At 32.2% G+C, this 23,309-nt stretch overlaps 2 protein-coding genes across 2 annotated transcripts; one reads left to right on the top strand and one right to left on the bottom strand.

The window, feature by feature from the left end:
• Window positions 1-208: 208 nt before the first annotated feature.
• LOTGIDRAFT_156597 (hypothetical protein) lies at window positions 209-2,851 on the top strand (the record flags this gene model as incomplete). Its single annotated transcript, XM_009047227.1, has 7 exons — window positions 209-231; window positions 515-599; window positions 1,006-1,165; window positions 1,582-1,665; window positions 2,055-2,122; window positions 2,197-2,289; window positions 2,594-2,851. 7 exons carry the CDS (start codon window positions 209-211, stop codon window positions 2,849-2,851), a joined length of 771 nt encoding a protein of 256 aa, XP_009045475.1.
• An 8,626-nt stretch (window positions 2,852-11,477) lies between these two features.
• On the bottom strand, window positions 11,478-19,334 carry LOTGIDRAFT_94700 (hypothetical protein; the record flags this gene model as incomplete). The annotated part of the gene is made up of 4 exons (XM_009047226.1): window positions 11,478-11,592; window positions 12,271-12,338; window positions 14,560-14,684; window positions 18,962-19,334. Coding segments are annotated over 4 exons (681 nt in total), but the record flags the coding sequence as incomplete, so codon positions are not given.
• Between the last annotated feature and the right edge of the window lie 3,975 nt (window positions 19,335-23,309).

Here is a 23,309-nt window from a genome sequence, read left to right as displayed (position 1 = left end):
TAGGTCATGTGACAATAGCTTAATTTTCTTCTCCATTGTTGACATCTGACTAGTCTCTGACTACCAGACTTCTCCTGTCTATGGAGGATAGAGTCTAAACAACTGACGAACTATATTTTGCAACGCGGATGTAACTTTCGCCTAACAATTAAAGAAGATTTTCTTCCATCTGCATACAAGGTTATTCAATAACCGTTATTGTCGGACAATGGCTGCTGTAAATACGAATGGGTAAGAAGAAGTGCGCGTTATATTCGCAGTTATGATATATGAGACCAGGCCTTTTGTTGTAAAATTTTCATTTGTGTTTAGTCAGAATTTTTAAAGGAGATTTAATTATACGTTTAAATATTTCGATATTGTCAGTAATTTACATTGTGGCTTTGCTGTCACAAAAACTAGATTTTATGGTTTGATGTTAGATACCTTTAAACTTATTATAGTTATACTGTTAAAAAATTACATCAGACTTATCTTGCAGATATATTTAACTATGATAATTTGTATTTTTCAGACCTCTACCACCCCCGACTAGAGTCAATAAGAATTTCCTGGTTGGTAAACCAAATCCGAAATGGGGTGAAAATCTACCTCAAGATGTAAGAAATAATTTTTTCTTTGATTTTGTTTTTTTCTATTTTATTCTGACTTCTACACTGATATTCTATTTTTAAAAAGATGAATTTTTGAATATTTCACGATATCAAATACCCATGTCCCATTACTATCTGGAATCTAAACCTCACCATATACAATAATAATACAATACCTACCACAGCACTTTCTAAGGTTGACCTCAAAATCAAATATTATTTGGACTGTATGAAGTTGTTTCCTATGTTCTAAGAATATTACAATCATGAATTTCTATACTATAATTTACTTTCAGTTTATTTGAAAGATTATAGTTATTGATTCACATTACTGGATGTCTTTGAATTCATTCCATGCCTCACAAACATCTACCCCATCTCAATTTCTAATATTACCATCATTTGATTTCAGTTCTTTGAAAGATTAAAGTTATTTGAAGAAGAGAGTAGGTTAAGGAAACAAGAATTAAATGAGAAGACATTAGAAGAAATAAAACATAATCTAGAACAGAAACTGGCTGGTCAACATAAACTTAGCAAGAGAGAAGAACAAATGTACGATGCTTTGAAAGGTTTGTTGGAGTCTTCTGAATATTTGATTGTGGAGTTAATGATTTTCTGACATTGTGTCTTTTGGATAAAGACAGTGCTGTGTTCACCTTTTGGATCCAACAGATCAAATTGGAACATGGATAACAAACTAGATATATCAGATGTCCATCAACCTGTCCATGAGAAAACCTCTTGGCATTGATCTCTCTTGGATTATTGTTCTGTTAGGGGTTGTGTTTCAATGGATGGCTTGAATTCAGAGATAAAACACCCATCTACAGCTGGTTTGTCAGGAATATTGGCAAAAGATGACTGAGCCAGCACTCCAAGGTTTTAAGATTCGGTTATAAAACCTACAGATTTTACTGTTAATTCACTATAGTCCCTAGACTGAATGTATAATCAAAGTAGATATTCCTATTTATTTTCATTTCAGATGTGAGTCTACCAGCGTTATTTATGCCGTATAAAACTGGTAATGTTTATAATCCGAGAGCTCATCAATATTTTCATCCTACAGGTGGGATATCAACTTTTTATTTTATATTAACCAGAATTATAGGGAGCTAGTTTATAGCACTGCTGATTTAAAAGTTATTGTCAATGTCAGGTCAAATCAGATATACTTTGTGGGATTTGAACTCCTGGTGCCTAAATTGTACATACACTACATACTTTATTGAAGACTTACATTGTGTTTATAACTACCTACAATTATTATGGACTGCATGTACTTGTGTTTTTAATCAGACCTGAAGAGCATATAAACATCTTTCCTTAACAATACCTGAATATATAGTGGACTACATGTGCTTGTTGATTAATTTCGTGATGTTCAAAAGATTTTGATTAACCTTTGTCTAGGCTAGTTAGGCATACTGTTGGTATTAATTTGTATTTGTATTTCAGGTAGTCAAGATATGAGACTAACTCAACCACCATCAGTATTTCAACTACCACCATTAAAAGCTGGGGATGTATCCTTTTTTATAATTTTAATTTCTTTTACGTAGAAAGACATATCTGGATATTTCTACGAATATTTTTACAGTGGGTGACACTACTTGCCATGGTAACAGAAAAACATGAAAATTTAACAAAACACAAGACAATATTATGGAATATAACACACTTCGTTAATAAGGTTAGGCACATTTGACAATATTGTGTTTTGTTATATGTGCTCCTCGCTTCTATATGTCGTTCAAATCTTACATCATTAGTATCAATTGTGTAGCTTACAAGCCAAGATGTCTGATTATCAAATAAAATACTGATAGGGGCATGATTCTAAATTATGAAAGCTTTTAGATGTCTCAACCATTAACCCCATCTGGAACACCTCATGCCACTCTGCCACTTGTTCTGCAACTTCAATTTCTTTTCTAAGAGTCCCTTATATTGTTTATTCAGTATATCCATTAAGATTTTTCTTAACTCTCTCATAGAAAATGTCTGTTTTAAATCTGTTTGATTTAAGTCGTAATTTTCAACGTCCCAAAGAATCATGGTTAATGGATAAATATATTCAACAGCAACAGCCTCTAGAGTATCCTGGTTTAATAGCCTCATCAGACAGGACAGCATCAGGCTTTAAAAGTTCCAGTGGTCCTCAATTACCTCTAGATTCTAAATGTAGTAACTCTCTTACTGATAGACAGCAACAACCAGACACCAGTAGACATGATCAACAAGTTCAAGCTTGAATTGATGTTTACAAGTAGATACAATCAGTAAGTGCAATCTGGAATAAGCTTTCTGATAGACTGCAACAACCAGAAACCAGAAGACATGATCAACAGGTCTAAGCTAATGATTTAACTTCATTATAGACATCAGTAACCAACCACAAGTAGATACGATCAGCAGGTTTAAGCTTGAATAGATATAAAAGGAGTCGTATCAACTAGAATGCTGTGTTCAACACATGGAAACTAACGAATCAAATGAACATTGAACAAAAAATCACATAGGCTATTCATTCATATGAAGTGTCCATGAAATTTGTGTTACGAACCTCGCGTGAAAAAGGTCTATTATCACCTTAAGTCAGAAAATATGCTGTCAGATTTAAAAGGGTAAGAACAATCTGTCTCATAAACGCTTTATTAGCTCTGTTGTCTAAATAAATTTTATAAGGTAATTTGAATGCATCAGGATTTCAAGTCTCGATTTTGTTTTTTCGCAATGAATTAAATACATAATGTGTTTTGATTTTATGGGATTTTTTAGTTCTAACTTTTAATAGGACTTTTTGTTTGAAGCCAGGAAAAGAATTTGTAGTTTCTCCACCCATCCTTTGTAATTTATTCTTGTAGAGTTTGTGTGAAATTTAGCTGATCATGCCAAAATTTGTAATCGGTATTGATTATTTTGATACATGAAAATTATATTTTTAGAATTTTCAGTATTGAAACTCTGTATATCATGATACTGCTGTATATTGTGATACATATCATGATACTGCTGTACAGTGTGATATCTTTTGTGATACTGCTGTAGGCTATATCATATATATATATATCGTGATACAGCTGTACATCGTGATATTTATTGTGATACTGCTGTACACCGAGATATTTATTGTGATACTGCTGTACATTGTGGTATATATTGTGATACTGCTGTGATATGCATCACAATACTGCTGTATATTGTGATATGTATATTGTGATACTGCTGTATATCATGTTTATTGTGATCCTGTATATCGCGATACTGCTGTAGAAGGTGATATATATCACGATACTGCTGTAGAAGGTGATATATATCACAATACTGCTGTAGAAGGTGATATATATATATATATATATCACGATACTGTTGTAGAAGGTGATATATATCACGATACTGCTGTAGAAGGTGATATATATCCTAATATTTATTGTGATACTGCTGTATTTTATATTATTATAGACTGTGATATTAATATTACTTTTACTCCATCTAATAAATTATTTATTTGGATGCTCTTTTAATATCTTGGTTTACCATTTAGGCCATGGTGAAACTGTCCTCAACTTTTCCAAAAATATCAACCCCAAGAGCTGACCCCGACATCAAGTCATGCTTGTACCTTGAGATCCATTAGATCTGTGGTATGTTGCTGCTTGCTGGAACATAAGGAAACCCAAGACAGTGCAATTTGTTTTATTCCATTTTTTTTCTATATAAACTAACTAAAGATCTGAAAGTATGAATTGCTGGTTTTGATAGTAAAATGATGTTTTAAAATGAAAAAATAATAAATACATGCATTCCATATACAATATGACACGAAGTAAATTAAAATGATGTATGAATTACCACAAACAAATATATAACATGAGTTATGATTGGTCAAATTCACTACATACATGACAATTCAAAATGTAATACGGGTTATGATTGGTCTATTTCACCACATACATGACAATTTCAAATGTAACATGGCTTATGATTGGTCAAGTTCACCACATACATAACAGTTGAATATGTAACATGTGTTATGATTGGTCTATTTCACTACATACATGACAATTGAATTGTAACATGGGTTATGATTGGTCAAATTCACCACATACATGACAGTTGAATATGAAACATGTTATGATTGGTCTAGTTCATCACATACATGACAGTTGAATATGTACCATGGGTTATGATTGGTCTAGCTCATCACAATTCAAAATGTAACATGAGTTATGATTGGTCAATAAATTAATCATGAGATGACAAATTACCACTTTCATACATACAGAATCATTTTCATAGAATTCTTGATCATCTCTCAACATTTTCTATCAAGGCATATTTCGTAAATGACCAATTCAGTCAGGCTTTGAACATCCATAGTCAAGCATATCCCAGTTTATTCAAATCATCAACACTTACAGTAATTATTAAATAGATTAGAAACCTAGTGTACATAAATAATATTAGACGTTAATTGATATCTTAATCTTACTCAAAACAAACTTGCATATAAAAATTCTTACTTTGTCTTTAATACAATTTTGCAGTATTAACTCACAAGTTTAACATGTCTTGATGATCTACTAATTAATTATCATTATTTTGATTATCTAATTAGCAGATTAGAAGCACAAGTTACAGATAAAATAGACAATTATTATGGATAGACACTTTGATACATGTTTCAGGTTCTGTTTTAATATTTCTATGTGGCTCTACAATTGATATATTGAGCACTATTTTAACAGTGGTATTTCTATATCGCTCTACAATTGATTTATTGAGCATTATTTTAACAGTAAAAGTATTTTATTATGGGAAGTTACTAATATACCTATACATTCATTATATTCCTGATGATGGTGTGAGAATCACATTGAAACATTGAAAATAATATATATTCAAGAATATCATTTAGAAAGATTTCAAACTTTGACCAGAGATGATCTGATTCTGAACTGTGTCTAAAATCCTAGTGGAGGTATTTATCCATAATTATTGTCTTATTCATTCCTTAATCAACTAATTTGCCCTTAATTAATTGAATGATTGCATATTACATATCATTTCCTTAACGAACTGCCAGTTTGCAACTGACATCTGACAATGAAGTTAACATAATTCAATAAATTAACAGTTTTTTTAAATAAAAATTTGATAAATAGCATCGAACAAAATGAGGCCAATTTTCTTCATAATTCTACAGTAGTTTCTATATTTTCTTATAAAACAGGAGATTTATAGGAAAAAAGCTGAAACTCTCATTAATCTCAGCAAAAATACTACAAACCATAGTTTAAATATAAATTTTGAAACACACTTACAGCTATGTAGAAGTAAATCACACTCAATACTAGAAGACAAATTTAAGGCATACTACTCCCGGGGATTTATTGTAAACAATGTTTCAACAGTTTACACTAATGAATTCACAATGTAAATTGTTAAAACATTGTTTGTAATTGAACTCAGGTGTAGTATTCAATAAAATTGTGTTTTGAATTCAAAATCAAGTCTAGTTCAATGAAGTTTCTACTTCAGCATCCTTTGTCAATCTTACTCTTATATCTAAACCAGTCACCAATGAAAATCAGATTTAAAATACAAAAGATGAGCTCTAGTTGTTTAAGAATAATGGCCTCAATTTTGAAAGATGGATTTCAGAAGCTTTGGTCATTTTAAAGTGAATTATGTTGATAACTATGAAGGTACAGTATTATTTATACTACAACTATCAGAAAAATCTAAGACTGCTTATTTACAATTATCATAAATAGTTAAAACAGAAAAAAACACAAGAAAATAAAAAATAAAACATAAAAAATTCCTGAAGTGCACTAATAAAAAACCAACCCGAAAATCTACATTTTTTTTTTCTCTGAAATAGAAGCCATAAATACTAATTATAAGACTTGACAGTACTCAAGTTATAGGAAATCTTCACGTCATGCTATTACAACCCTCAGGGGGATCTGATTGGCTGTATTCGCTGGCGTACCATCTAATCAAATGTATTATGTGATACAAGAAAGGCAAGTATTGGAGTCAAGGTTGAAATAGCTCGACATTTAGAAGATGAACTCGACTAATCAAGTTATAAGTGATATTTTTGATTGATGAAAATTAACCAAGATACAACTGAGATCAATTGAGTACCAGCAAACATCTGAATAAAAATAGAAAAACAGTCAGAGTAAAGTTGACTACAAAAACACTAAATAATACAGAAATGTTTCGAAAACTAGGGCAGGTAACTTAATATAGCTCCTATAGATTCTGTCATTGCTTATATATGACTCTTCAGACCTTATCAAATGTGGCACATTTTGAGTTGTCTTGCTAAGATGTAAGTTTACTGTCTTGAACCCTCACGTTACCCAATTTTATCCATGAAATTGGTTTGGTGGTGAAACGGTCATATATAAATACACCTTTATTTATCACATACACTCAAGCTAGTTCCAATATCTCATCAGAAAATAACTTATTAATTATGAGTGGCAGTAGTCATATATTTACTAGACTCGCCAGCATGACTTCAGTCACCCTTAACACTTTTCAGAATTGAAGACAAACTTGGCATCTGTAGTCAATTCTGAAAAGTGATAGAGATCTCTCTACGAATTCTCAAAGCCAATCTATATAAACAAATATCTATTATATGGAATCCAGCCCAGGTTAAAAATCTTACGATATAAAACTGATTGTCAGAAGAAAAATGAAATGAATGGAATTTTATGTTGTACTAAACCATATTGGACTAAACAAGACGGACAACACCATACAGTGTTCAAAGGGTAATTTTACCAGGACAGCAGCATTAGCTTCCTCTTTTTTGATTGACATTAGGCTTTATATGAAATTCAGTGAAAATGTTCACGCACACCAGCAATTTGATTTCACCAAACACGAATGGTCTACCACCAAGCCATGATAGAATGATAAGAGTTAAAAGTTATGATTCCAGAATATTTAAAATTGTAATGGAAGTACAAACAATGTTGAATTGAAATCACAAAAGCACAGGCCACGGTGAAATTTTTGAGATGTTAATGGTTGATATGACATAAACGTTTGAGCATGATCGAATTCCGTGAGCTTCAAACCTGAATTATTTGGAAAAAATATAAAAGATGTTTTTTCACAATTTGATTATTTCAATACATTTATTCTTTGCCATTTATAAAATTTTTCAATCTGATTAAAATACAGCTTTTAATATTTCATTTTGTGTTGATTACTCTCGCTCAAACACTAGATCTAACAATGATTATAAGAAAGCATGTTCACAAATTTTGCCAATCAATGCTTTGTTTACCATATTTTTGCAGTGCAGTTGTTTTCATCCAACTGAGTGTGCAGACTGCCGATTGGTTATTGATTATTGATAAGTTATCAATCAGTTATTATGTCTTTAGAAATCAGGTTGAACTATATGTAAAGAGGAATGGTGTCAGATCTAGATTGAGTGAAGTTATCCTACAGCAAAATGAACTAAATGAATTGTATTTTACAGATTGTTGATATTTAGATGTCATGCTTACATCAAAAATTCCTGAGTTTGTTTTTAACTGAATGTTTTAACGGAAATACAATTTAATTTTTAAACAATTTCATTCAAAAAACTAATCTACTCATGCATAGAATCAAAGTTTGGGTCTTCACAATGGTACACATACAAAATTAGAAAACAAACATGATGATACGATAAACTGATGACATATAAACAATTAGTAGGGAAAATATATTTATAAACACTTCAGAACGTTTTCAATAAACAAGAAGAGTCTGTTTGGTTTCAGGTAGAATAAATGATTGAGGTTATTTCTGAATATTAACAAGAGTACATTTTATGTTTCTCTCAAAATAAATGATATTTAATACTATTAACATTAAAAGTTAGATTTTGATGTTAAAATTTATTGAGATACATAGGCCTCCTTTCCAACATTTCATTGGATTTGTATGATATATTAAAAAGCTAACATGTAAATTTTCCTCCCTAATTTTCATGATAAAAGGGACCAAGATCATTCACCTAAAATACCTCCAAATAGAGTACACTGTTCATAATTCTGTGCATTTATACCAATAAAAATATAACACCATGCTCTGTATTCTCAAAACCATCTTATTGCTAGGTTGTCCTAGGTTCTTATCTTCTAACATTGATTCTAGTACATCCTAGCGCTAAGATCGTTTTGAGAATACAGGGCCAGATTTAATGTGAAAAAGGGGCCAAACTACCTTTAAAATAAAGTAGACTGTTTGTGTTTATATTTTGAATTGTACCTCAATGGTTATAAATATATTTGCCCTACTACACCAAACAACATATAATATCAATGACATTATTTCATTCAACACTTAAATCACACAATTTTCATCAATAAAATATTAAATTTGTACATTCTGGTAAAATTCATTTCACAACTATTGACAATAGGATAAGGCAATTAGTGGATCATTAACTCAAACATTGGATAAATGGTTAAAAATAGACAAATTCTTAACAATAAATGACTTAGTCAAATAGCAAAGTTTCATCTATTTAGAGAGAACTTGAATTGTGATCATAGCTTCAAATGTTTAAAAACACCCATTTTCATGTTTCTAGTCAAATAAATTCTTTTTCAAAAAACATTTGGGATACATGAAAATAAGCTTTTGCACAAGTTTCAAAATACTCTTTATAAATTTCAAGAAATTTGATTTGTAAATACAATAATTGCTTTTATCCAATCAGATCTATCATCTGAAATCTTTATTATTCTGCCAAGATATCTCTGATTGGTTAAAAATCTGAAAAAAAAATAAAACCAACCAATCAGAAGACTGTACAATATCAAAAATTATGATATTTATTTGATAGAAGCCAGTGATGAAATCAAGAAGAGTGCCCTGACAGGTGCCCTTACACTATAGTGATTACCAGTTGTGTATAGTTGTTAATAATGAAAGTGGTCATGAGTTCTGATTGCAACTTGAAACTCAGTTGCATGAGAGTTGCTTTCAAAACTTATGACTTACGATATTCTTATTAACCCTTTCAACCTTAGCGACCGGTTTACCGGCTACATAGGAACGAAATATATACCCGAGCAGCCGGTATACCAGCCGTTACTAAGTGATGTCATACCTCGTTAACGTTATGCGCTTTTACTGTTATTACTTGGAGTGTAGGGTATATAACGTTATATTTCATTTACACTCAGGGTTCAAAAGGTTAACAAACCATACACAACCATCGATCGCTATGGAGTAAGGGCCACTTCATATACAATGTGCAAGAATCAAATGATATAAATAAGGACGTAAAACAACATCAATATGATATAATTCATGATTATCAAATATTATACACTTATACCCCTTAAAGACTTGTACACAAGACTATAGACACATCTTCTCCTTCACAATACAACACAAATTAACTCTTAGAAGATTACATACACATATATATAGTGCCCAGATAGTGTCACATGCCATACAATCAGTCACCTATGAGTGTCGATTAGGAAATTTGCTAGTCACACAGGACAAGTTTTGAACATAGATTTAGGACAATCAAAATAATGGAAGACAATTTTATGGTATCCTACTCTTTAGGTTAAATCCATAAAATTGTGCTCTGTTATTTTAGATTAATAATCAGAATTAAAAGATTTTTTTAAAAAGATTCATTAATACATCAATTTATGATGCCAGTCTTTGCCCCAAGATATTTCAATGTTTATTGCATCTCATAAAATATATTAGAAACTTTCGTAAACTTAATAGTAATTGGTGTGTATTGTTTTAATTTTTGTAGCTTTGAAAAGTATTAAGTACTACACCATTGCATTGCTATATTTTGGCTTGCAATTGTAATATGTTTGTAAACAATCGCTACATTTTTACAAGTGCTGTAAATCTGCTTGTAATTGTAAAGGCTTTGCTAAAAATTGCTGTATTTTGGCTTACAACTGTTACATGTTTCCTTGTAAATGCTGTAGCTTTACTTGCAATTTTGAAGCTTTGCTATTTATCAATATCTACACCTCTTTCATCGTAATGGCTGTTATTCTGGGATCAATTTTGTTGCTTTGTCATCAATTGCTACACCCTTTCATCTCAACTGATGTGAAATTGATGAAGCTTGGTTTATATCTATAGATGATATTAACCAAAGTAAGTCCTTAGCAACCAGTTCAGTTTTATTGTGTTTACTCTCTTGGGCCAGCCATTATTGCTATTGTTGAAACCTTCATGTGCAGATTAATTAGCAATATTTTCTATATTGTGCAAGATGATATGTTACAGTTTCATTCCATTCATTCGGTCTAATGCCACTGGGTACATGGTTAATTTGACTTTTAATTTGTCAGTTAGGTCTGATACGATCTTCAAAATGTCTGGTGTGAATTTGGTCCAAATAAGTTTTGACACGTCAGATGTGATTATGTTGAGTTTCACTGGTTCATAAAGAAAACTTGTGATTTCAGAGCATCAACGATATGTTAGTAATTTGTGCAGTTATGTGTCTTGGTCTTCAAGTCTTTTGTCATGTTATCAAGACTTGTTCATCCAGCCTGATGTGTTGTCAATATCCGTTGCTTATGTTGATAATTGTGCTGCCGATCTAGATTTGTTTATCCAGCCTGATGTGCTGTCTATTTAACTATGTTGATGATTGTGCTGGCGATATAGACTTGTTCATCCAGTCTGATGCGTTGTCTATAGAGATTGTGCTGTTAATCTAGACTTGATCATCCAGCCTTAGTCTATATTGTTTTTGTCATCCAGTCTGATGTGTCGTCTATAGAATCTATGTGTTGATGATTGTGCTGTTACCCGATGATGATGTTATTTTCGTCGATGTTTACGGAAGCGATGTTTACGATATGATGACGGATGGATATTAACAGCAGTATTGGGAGGTAGTTGGGTGATCGGAATGACTTTTTTTTTCAACTCCATAGCTTCATCTTCTGTCACCCAGACATCAGGCAATCTACAATATAACAATTACATATCAAATAACAGAATACTACTTTTTAATTCTATTGTACACAATGTTTGAACAATTTACATTGTCATTATCAGATGAAATGTTAACAGACCATAATATCAAATATAGTTTGATCTAAAGTTTAGTTAACTTGTCAACTCATTTATGCTCAGGTATGACATGATTTTCAAATCAGTCAAATTTTTTAATAATGCAAAGGGAGGTAATCAAGCTTAACTGACAAGATCATCAGAATGTTGGTTTTTGAGTTTTACATCCTACTTTTCTGCACCATGTGGGCAACGCCATGCAGGGTGCAATGGGGGAAATTTTGCAAGGACAGCTGCATTATCCTGCTCTTTTTCGACCTGTTGGGTCAAAGGTTAGTCCCTATTAATATTGCAAAACTGTGCAGTGAAGAAAGCAGAAAGCAAGTCTGTCCACCTTATGTAATTCATTTTCATATTGATTGATTAAGGATGGGTATTCGACTTGTTTCATTGATTTTGTGATAAGTGGAATGAGAGTTTCTTTTCATCCTAATGGACTCTCTTAAAGGTTATTTTGCATGGCGGTGAATTTGTTCAGTTGCTGTTATTCAGTTCAGTGGTTAATCCATTAATTTTTCATTACCATAGGTTCCCTCCCCTTATTTTTTCTGCCTTAAAGTGATCAACTTACATGTTTGAAGGTTTCCATTGTAATAAAAGATGAGTTTTCCCTGAATCATCAGTTTTTCTTGCAATAATCTGAAAATAATAAGATTTATAGTGTATGAATAATTCTAGGTGTTAAATGTGTGGAAGCTACATGACAGAAACATAAATATTTTTAAATAAAAATTTTTGAAAAAAGTTACAAAAAAAAAAATGAAATGGAGATTTATCGTCTAGTTATAAATACATGTCATCTGAATGACGAAAAATATCTTCAAACTATACAATCTGTAGCAGATGAGATCTACAGATAGTTTCTTGCACTATCCAATTGACTAGACACTTTTTCTATTCCAGCCCATGGATCACTGACGAGGTGTAGGGACAAGAGCGGTCTTGGTCTGCGATTTTAGTAGCCAACTAGAGCCTTGCCATGAGTTTCACCGACCAGCTACAAGCACACAAAGGGACAAAAAAACCCAAAACTGTTGTTTTCTACTATGTCTTGTGCAGAGCATGCAATTGAAAGGAAAATGAATCTGATTGGTTGATGATGTTCTGTCTTGCAGACAATAAAACTATCGGAGACAATTATCGAACTGGTTTGTTATTATAAATCACGTTAGCAACACAATAATCTTTTCGTAGGTGCACGGGCAAAAGGTGAGATTTTATTCAACATTTGAGCCAGCGTCCAAGACTGTTCGTGTGCTTGCACCCTCGATCAGCTGAAGTTATCGTACTGGGCTTGTTGTATTTACTTACTGAACTATGGAATGTAAGAGAGTAGATGACTTACTGAACTATGGAATGTAAGAGAGTGGATGTCTTACTGAACTATGGAATGTAAGAGAGTGGATGACTTACTGAACTATGGAATGTAAGAGAGTGGATGACTTACTGAACTATGGAATGTAAGAGAGTGGATGACTTACTGAACTATGGAATGTAAGAGAGTGGATGACTTACTGAACTATGGAATGTAAGAGAGTGGATGACTTACTGAACTATGGAATGTAAGAGAGTGGGTGACTTACTGAACTATGGAATGTAAGAGAGTGGATGACTTACTGAACTATGGAATGTAAGAGAGTGAGTAACTTACTGAACTATGGAATGTAAGAGTGGATGACTTACTGAACTATGGAATGTAAGAGAGTGGGTGACTTACTGAACTATGGAATGTAAGAGAGTGGAGTAACTTACTGAACTATGGAATGTAAGAGAGTGTGTGACTTACTGAACTATGGAATGTAAGAGAGTGGATGACTTACTGAACTATGGAATGTAAGAGAGTGGATGACTTACTGAACTATGGAATGTAAGAGGGTGGGTGACTTACTGAACTATGGAATGTAAGAGAGTGAGTAACTTACTGAACTATGGAATGTAAGAGAGTGTGTGACTTACTGAACTATGGAATGTAAGAGAGTGGATGACTTACTGAACTATGGAATGTAAGAGAGTGGATGACTTACTGAACTATGGAATGTAAGAGAGTGGATGACTTACTGAACTATGGAATGTAAGAGAGTGGATGACTTACTGAACTATGGAATGTAAGAGAGTGGATGACTTACTGAACTATGGAATGTAAGAGAGTGAGTAACTTACTGAACTATGGAATGTAAGAGTGGATGACTTACTGAACTATGGAATGTAAGAGAGTGGGTGACTTACTGAACTATGGAATGTAAGAGAGTGGGTAACTTACTGAACTATGGAATGTAAGAGAGTGGATGACTTACTGAACTATGGAATGTAAGAGTGGATGACTTACTGAACTATGGAATGTAAAAAATGGGTAACTTACTGAACTATGGAATGTAAGAGTGGATGGCTTACTGAACTATGGAATGTAAGAGAGTGGATGACTTACTGAACTATGGAATGTAAAAGAGTGGATGACTTACTGAACTATGGAATGTAAGAGAGAAATGAAATGAATGGAGTTTTACGTCCTACTTTTCTGCACCATGTGGGCTAATGAAGACGGCAAAAATGTAAGAGAGTGGATGACTTACTGAACTATGGAATGTAAAAGAGTGGATGACTTACAGAACTATGGAATGTAAGAGAGTGGATGACTTACTGAACTATGGAATGTAAGAGAGTAGATGACTTACTGAACTATGGAATGTAAAAGAGTGGATGACTTACAGAACTATGGAATGTAAGAGAGTGGATGACTTACTGAACTATGGAATAATGAAGATGACAAAAATGTAAGAGAGTGGATGACTTACTGAACTATTGAATGTAAGAGAGTGGATGACTTACTGAACTATGGAATGTAAGAGAGTGGATGACTTACTGAACTATGGAATGTAAGAGAGTGTGGTGATCCTGTAACATCTATAGAACATCTATCTGTTATATCTTGTATTTGTTGATGTAACATGTCCATTATTCCGCTATCAAAAAAATCTCCCACTCGCACTGGAAAAAAAATAACAATAATTAAATGGTGAACTTGCAATGATATAACTGTGATATTTGGTAATGTTGTTGATAGGAATGGTTAATGTCTACAGTCTTATAAATACAATTTCAGTCAGTGAGAAAAATTTATGATTGCACTCGCCGACTTCCAAAAAATTCCCACTTGATATTGAATGAGAAGTATGATTAAGTATCCATACATGTTGATATTGTGGCTTGTATCACGATGAATTGAATCGCAGATATATTGTGCCAGCACTACCAGTGACCCAGGACATATTGTCAATAGCAATTATTTCAACATGCAAAAATGTTACATGATACATGTTCATAATGTCTCTTGATACATACATAATCAATTTCAATTCAGACACCAGTATTGATTTGAATATCTAAAATTAAATGAATTGAAATAATTTTTTAACTCTGTCTCACATTTCTAATTATTTATTTATCTATAAAACTGCCTCATAGATAGACATGAAACAAAAAAACCATAGACTGAATTTTAAAAAAAGTATCGTTTTTACGAAAATATCGATAAAGTAATTGTTGTTTTGTGAACTTCGTGTTTAAACTTATTAAGAAAACAGTTTGATTTTGAATTTTTTTAAAATGACAATTTTAGGATAACTATATAGATGTTTAAAAATATATCGAATAAAACGTTGCATATTCCCATTTAAAACCTGATATATAAAGTTATAAATTAATAAATATATTGTAACTTAAAAGATAAAATGATAACTTTTATCTCATTACCCCATATTGGGATATGTATCGTATGGTGACTCTTGTATTTACGATACATCTCGTATCGTGACATGATTGGCAATACCCAGCACTAGTCCCAACATATAAATATATCAAAAATAAAGTATATAAGAAATCTTTATAGCTCTTTAACTTCTTTTTCAAATGAGTTGTTCTGAAGATATATTATGTGACATAAAACTTATTACCTACATATTAGGCTACATGAGTTAACAGCAATATAAATTTAGTCAATTATTTTATCCATGCAGACTTTTTTGTTCATGATATCATATATCACATAAGCCTATATATCAACAAAGTTTTTGCCCAGATTGAATAATTTTTATGTTGTAAATCATCTCATTTCTATTATATTTGCCTACTTATTTATCAATTTTATATCTTTTTATCATTTTATACATATTAAGTTTTATACATTTTTAAAAAGAGATTTGCTTTTTTCTCTAGAGTTTAATTTCACTCTTTTGCGATGCAGCTATATAGATAGCTTGCCGGGCAAGGTAACATACGCCCACTACCAGCTGTCAGAAATGATAAAGTCTGTAGTGGTTTAATATGTGAAACCAATCATCTGATTTTTAATAATTTCAAGCTTTACTGAGAGTTTCATCAATATCGTATAAAAAATGTAGTCTCTATCAGGCCTACAAGCCAAATTAGACACATTGAATTAATTCAAAGGCAATAACTCCAAAACCGTTCAACCGATTGTTACCAATCTCAACTTGACTGAGATTTTGTCCATATATACATGCATACCAAGTTTCATTGAGATCAGATAAAAACTGCACCCTGTTTCATTACTACAAATTTGTAGGGTTCTTACTAAATCAAGGGCAATAACCCTGAAATCGTTCATCCAATTATTACTAACTTCAAATTTGAAATATATACATATATGCTAAGTTTCATCAAGATTGGATCAAAATTGTAGCCTTTATCTTGCATACAAGCCAAATTTAATGCGTTTTAAAGTCAAGGGCAATATCTCTGAAACCGTTCGTCTGATTATTACCAATTTTGAACTTGACTGACATCTCATCAATATCTACAAGCATACTAAGTTTCATCAAGATCAGATTAAAATTGCAGCCTTTATTGTGCATACAAGCCAAATTTAACGCGGTTTTACTAAGTCAAGGGCAATAACTCTGAAACCGTTCATCCGATTAATACCAATTTCAAACTTGACCGAGATCTCATCAATATATACACACATACTAAGTTTCATCAAGATCAGATAAAAACTGTAGCCTCTATCATGCATACAACAAATGTGGACGGACGGACGGACGGACAGGGGCGAAGGCAATATACGTCCACATTTCCATGTGGGCGTATAAAAATGATCTAGTCTGATCGTCTTTAGTGATCACCTGAATCTAGGTATTAGGGGTTGAAAGCTGACACCAAGCCAACTCTCGGAAGCACAGGCACAGGTATTGGAATTTTTGAAGAGGCTTCAAACCCACGGCACCTTAACACCTAGCAGACCACATTCCCACTCGCTACTGACTGAGCGCTTGATTGAAGAGTTCTGAACAGAATTCTGTCTGCTCTAATTCTGCCCTCAATCGAACAGTATGGAAGCCAATATATCACATTCAAAATTTACCCATCTTATTTTGAATTCAGTATGCACCTACATTTTTTTTTTTTAACAAATGGGGCACGTTCTGAACTCTGTTCCAACTTGTTTTATTGAATGTCTCGTTGATTCCACGAATCCCAAACCTCCAGAACTCAGCAATTTAGCGATCCCTAAGTTTGTCAGCTTGTCAAATCATCCTATTTAGAGCGTGACATTTATTCCATGTTGAATCACGTAAGAATATCACCCACCCACAAACACAGGTAAAAACTAGAACACTTGTCCTGAACATTATTATTTATGTTGACTTTACAAAAAGGATTCCAGGCCAAGCATTTTCGAAACAATCTTAGTGCTAGGATATCCTAGAAACAGTGTTAGAAGTTACGACTCTAGGATATCCTAGAAACAGTGTTAGAAGTTACGACTCTAGGATATCCTAGCAACAGTTAAGTCATCCTTGCACTAAGATTGTTTTGAGAATACGCTATCCAATTGACAAAAGAATTCAAAGAGTAGCATCATGATTTAACATAATTTTCTCAGCTTAATGACTGGATTTTTTTATTTCAATATTTAATATCATTTTCAAACAGAAAACAGCCTAGGTCAGTTCTTCTATTTCTACAACACTTATCATAAAAAGCTTCACTTGGGCTTCCATAAAAAGAATTTCCTGAGTAGTCTCTAAGAAATAGAGGACATGCTTTTGTGACCTAGGTCAGTGCTTTTATAAAATTATGTTCTCCTCACCACTTAACTACAAGCTCTGTCTTCCATAATACATGTTACCTAAACTGAAGGTTTCAAATATCAAAAGATGGCAAGTGGTAATAGTAGGACCCTAAGTAAGGACAGGTGTTAAGTGAGTGAAAATCGAACACAATAACTTAAGAGATCCCTCAGTTAACCCCACCTGCAGATCTTCATTATAAACAGTATTCAGTTATATACTAGGTCAGTGTGACATAAACTTGTAATAAACTTTATTATTTATAAACTCTCTGTTTTAAATAAAACTCAAATTCAAAATTTATATTTATAATATGTTAAGCTTACTTGATTTATAAAGCTTGTACTGATAATTCTATAAATCAAATTTTAAATGCTTGCATTCTTTCATTTTGTTAACCTACTCTACTTCAAACTTTTGCTAAGATATGCCTTTTTATCCCTATGGCATTATCTTAATAAATCTTATTCCAAACTTTATATCTTTCATTATATAATATTCCAAAATATACATGCTTATCTTTCAATCCAATTTTAAAATATTTTATTTATAAAGCCACAGTGTTTTAAAGCACTCATGTAATTTTATAGTAGTTCATATATATATATATGTGTATGAAAGCCTGAAGCTTTACTATAATAAACTATATTTCAGTTTAAAATATCTGTCATTACATATTAATATTTCACTTCAGGGATTGTAACGAGGTTTTTATAAACTTTGTATATGTATTGGGGAGACTGTTATCATCCATTTGCACCATTCCATATCTCAGTCAGACGTCTGTGATTCATGCAATTTCACTAAACCTAGGCACTTAATGACGTCACTATCGCAGAGGTCGCTTTAGACCTCTTATTTTACAAGGCTTTAGGATTTTAACCGCCTGACTGAAAAATTGGAAAGTTGGCATAATAATGATGGTACATTGATGACCCAAACTTAGGCCCAGCTTAAATAATTTCCAAATAAATACCAGTATACCATAAAAGACTAGGCATATAATATATATATGATAAGCTATCATAATATTCACATGATGTTTTCTTTGTATCTTTCAGCAAGACACATGGGGACTTGCCCAAGCCAACCAGCAAAAGATAATGCAGGCAAAACTTAAAGACTTCCAAATCTTTCAATTACTCGACTGAGAAACTAAAAACTTCAACTTACCTCCTGCAGGACGTCTTCGTTTTAATTTGCGTTTTTTTAACAACTTAGTAGGAGTACTATCACCTGATTTAACAACTTTTTGCTGAGAAGATATACTGTTAAAATGGCGGTTCACATGCCTTTCTAATCCTGTCCGGTTTGTGAACCGCAAATTACATTTATCCACAATACATTTGAATGGTTTATCACCACTATGGCATACAATATGGCGCTCAAGCCATGTTATAGATTTGGACGCTTTATCGTACACTTTACAACCATCCCACAAACACACAAAACTTTCGCGATTTGACTGAGTATCCACATGTTTTTGTCGAATATGGTTCATTAAATCAGTTGATTTTAACGATATATCACAATTCTTCCAACGACACACGACACTTTCCTCCACTTCTGTCACCGTGGCATCAGATCCATTTTCAGTCACGGAGGAGGTCGACGTTGACGTTACATTATTTGAGATCCCATAAGGCAAAGGTGTTCCTGATCTAGATGAATTTGGAGTGGTTGATTTTGAATTATTCCCTGTCCATGATGGTATTAGAAAGGTAGGATAAGTACCATTTGTTGTGGTTGTCTGTGAGATTAGGGGAGATAACTCACATTTCTGTTTATTTATCCCTGCCGTGTTGAGTAAACAAGGGCCAGTCTGTTTCAGATCTGGAGTACATGATTGCAGAATGTCTGGTAATGGCCCCTTCATTTTTTTGACGTCTATGACATGATGAGAGAAGTCTGTGGTGGAGGTTGGTGTACAAGACTTATCACAAGATCTGAGACAACACATGGATCCATTATCCGTGAATAAACTATTCGCTACCTTAGTCTTACTAATAGAGCTGGTGTTTTGTTTGGCTGGTGAGATTCCATTGCTACAAGCTGTTAAACAATCCTGACCATTTAAACATCTACAAATATACAAAAAAATATCCAATCATTATACATCAAATGTACAAAAAAAAATCAGTTAATCATATATCAGATATTTACTTCTTGTGCATCATATGATGTTTGATGTATATTATACAAAAATTAAAAAACTATTTTCACTGCTTAAATAGTGCTTATTAATTGTAGAGTGATATAGAAATACCATTGTTAAAATAGTGCTCAATACATCAATTATAGAGTGATATAGAAATACCATTGTTAAAATAGTGCTCAATACATCAATTATAGAGTGATATAGAAATACCATTGTTAAAATAGTGCTCAATACATCAATTATAGAGTGATATAGAAATACCATTGTTAAAATAGTGCTCAATACATCAATTGTAGAGCGATATAGAAATACCACTGTTAAAATAGTACTCAATACATCAATTATAGAGTGATATAGAAATACCACTGTTAAAATAGTGCTCAATACATCAATTATAGAGTGATATAGAAATACCACTGTTAAAATAGTGCTCAATACATCAATTGTAGAGCAATATAGAAATACCACTGTTAAAATAGTGCTCAATACATCAATTGTAGAGTGATATAGAAATACAACTGTTAAAATAGTGCTCAATACATCAATTGTAGAGCGATATAGAAATACCACTGTTAAAATAGTGCTCAATACATCAATTGTATAGCGATATAGAAATACCACTGTTAAAATAGTGCTCAATACATCAATTGTAGAGTGATATAGAAATACAACTGTTAAAATAGTGCTCAATACATCAATTGTAGATGTCTTTAATCAGAGATTCAAGTAACAGGTTCTGTTTCAATATTTCTCCAAAAAAATATGACACCAAAATACAAAATTATTCATCATCAAACATTAAAAAGTGCATTATCTTTCAATTTATTCATTATACTGGTAAATAACAGCCAAAAATAGATTGTTTCTAATCAATCAAATGTGTAAGCTTACTTATACACAAATATTAAATTATTGTAGACAAAAGAGAAACTCATAAAACTTTATTAAGTTCCACATTCACCTACAAACCACAACTAACACACAAACTTTTTTTCAAATTCCTTTTCTACTTCAATTACAGTATAACATGATCACTTAAAATATATCAAGCAGAAAAAATAAACTTATTTTAAAATATTATTTTCAGTTTTTATAAAAATAATTGAGAGAGGTATATTAAACAGAATTCATTATAACTCTATACAGATAATAGCTTTCAATCAATATTCTTCAATATGTCATCCTTAAATATAATATAGAATTCATAGTAGAAGATAAATATCTGTTCCATTATTTACTTAGGTAATCTCAGAAGTTAGAAATGGTTTAGCAATCTGGTTTTAAGTATTTACCAAAGATTTTAAAGACATGGTTTGGCAATCAGAAACAAGGGAAGAAACATTTATTTGTGTGGGCCTACTCTAATCTCCATACAGTTTCCAGAATTTTCTAAAATAATTAAAATCCCAATCATCAATATTAAAACTGATAAAGACGAATGGAAAAGATAGTGGACCACAGCCATATACGTCCACCATGGCATGCAGATGGTAAATATTCAAGATTTTGGGGCAAGGGCAATAACTCTGCTTCTAACGGTCGAAAATAGCTCAAATTCGAACTTGATCTTCGTTTGATGGATATGTATACACATACCGAATTTCATTTGATTCCATCAAAAAATCTAGTTTTTAGAGCGTTTACAAGCAAATGTTGACGGACGGATGGCGGACGGATGGCGGACGGACGGGGGTGCAGACAATATACGTCCACATAGAGAGATGTGGGCGTATAAAAACTGATATCAAAACTACAATTCAGATGATAAAGTATTGTGGTGTTTCTAACTAAGCAGACAGGGCATGCTTACAATGGCACTTTGAGAATGAATTTATAATTTTGAGATCTCATTTAGAGAATCCACATGGCAAATTCTATTTATTTTGTACATTCCACAACAGTTTCAAGACAGACTCTTCCAGAATCACTTTGTGAGTGGATAAAAACTCAACATCTTTCAGAGAGTCCACATAGCAAATACTGTTTTAGTGTTAAATTTATGAATTTTACACAAACTGACAACAGCAAGACCCTCTGGAATATAATTTCTCTCAAATCTAAAGGCATTAATCCAATCTATGTTAAATTCTAGAGTAGACATATTTAACTCATCAGTTTGAAATTACAAATAATCTAATGTCTTGAAATGTCATTTAACTAAATATAAGTACAATGTATAGACAGCTTAATAGAACAACAATCACTGGTTAAACTTTAATGAAACCTTTAGACATGCCCAAGGACTGGGCTTCATAAGAATTAGGCATTCACTAGGACTAGGTGTTCACAAGAACTATGGTAGAAACACACCTAAACGTGGGGTAAATCATTAACAATTGATTGTTGTTTATAAAACAGAGTGTATATATATATACTAGTAACTATATCACAGATTATTACCTAGCTAGAGTCCAGAGATTTTCCACTGCTATACAATTCATCTTTAATATCTTTCAATACTACATGTCTCTTTCTGTCTAAACATACACAAAGTACTACAATGACACACAATAAGTGTCAAGACACAGAGAGAGAGAGAGGGAAAGAAAAACTAAGAGTTTGAGAGGTTGTCAGAGGTGTACTACTAGAGCTATGAGACAAGCACCTGTTTTTTACATCATTTAGAAATGACACGAGGAGTTTTCAAGTCAACACTAACCTTCAAATGATATTTTAACACATTTTCTCATTTACACGTAAATAAACTCTTAAAAGTCAACCTTAGAGTTAAGTCTAGTTCATCTTTACCTTCACAAAGGAAATTATTTATGTCAACAGCACAGATCTGACATTATTGTCAGTTGTAAACAAACAAATATAAACAAATACAGTGAAATTATTATTAGAAATATACCCACTAATTAGTCAATTATTCAGTAATCATGTTATGCTTGCAAATTGAGTCTAAATTCATCACAAAGAATTCACAAAACTGAGGAAAATTGAAATAAAAATTGGAATTTCCAGAAAAAAGTTAGCATCTCTCATACAAATATTTTACTTAAAACTTCTTGCAGAACTTAAGGTAACTTTTGATAAAAATATGTATAATAAATTTAACCAATTAAAAACTGGAAAACTTTCCCCAAAAGACTTCACAAAATTATGGCAAATGAAAAGAATTATTTTATAAATCTAATTACATTGTTTAATCTGATAACTATATATTGATAATGTAATAAACTTGCTTCTCAAAGGACAAGGCAAACTAAAACATTTATAAGTCAAACTGAAAATGAAATGAATGGAGTTTTACATCCTACTTTTCTGCACCTTGTGGGCTAATGAAGATGGGATAATTTACACTGAGCCAAAGTATGTAATTACTAGACATAAAAAACCTATTGACATCTGTAGCTCATC

The sequence above is a fragment of the Lottia gigantea genome, assembly GCF_000327385.1.
Source record: "Lottia gigantea unplaced genomic scaffold LOTGIsca_11, whole genome shotgun sequence".
In the NCBI taxonomy this organism is placed as follows: Eukaryota; Metazoa; Mollusca; class Gastropoda; family Lottiidae; genus Lottia; species Lottia gigantea.
This window is presented reverse-complemented; position numbering and strand designations above follow the sequence as displayed.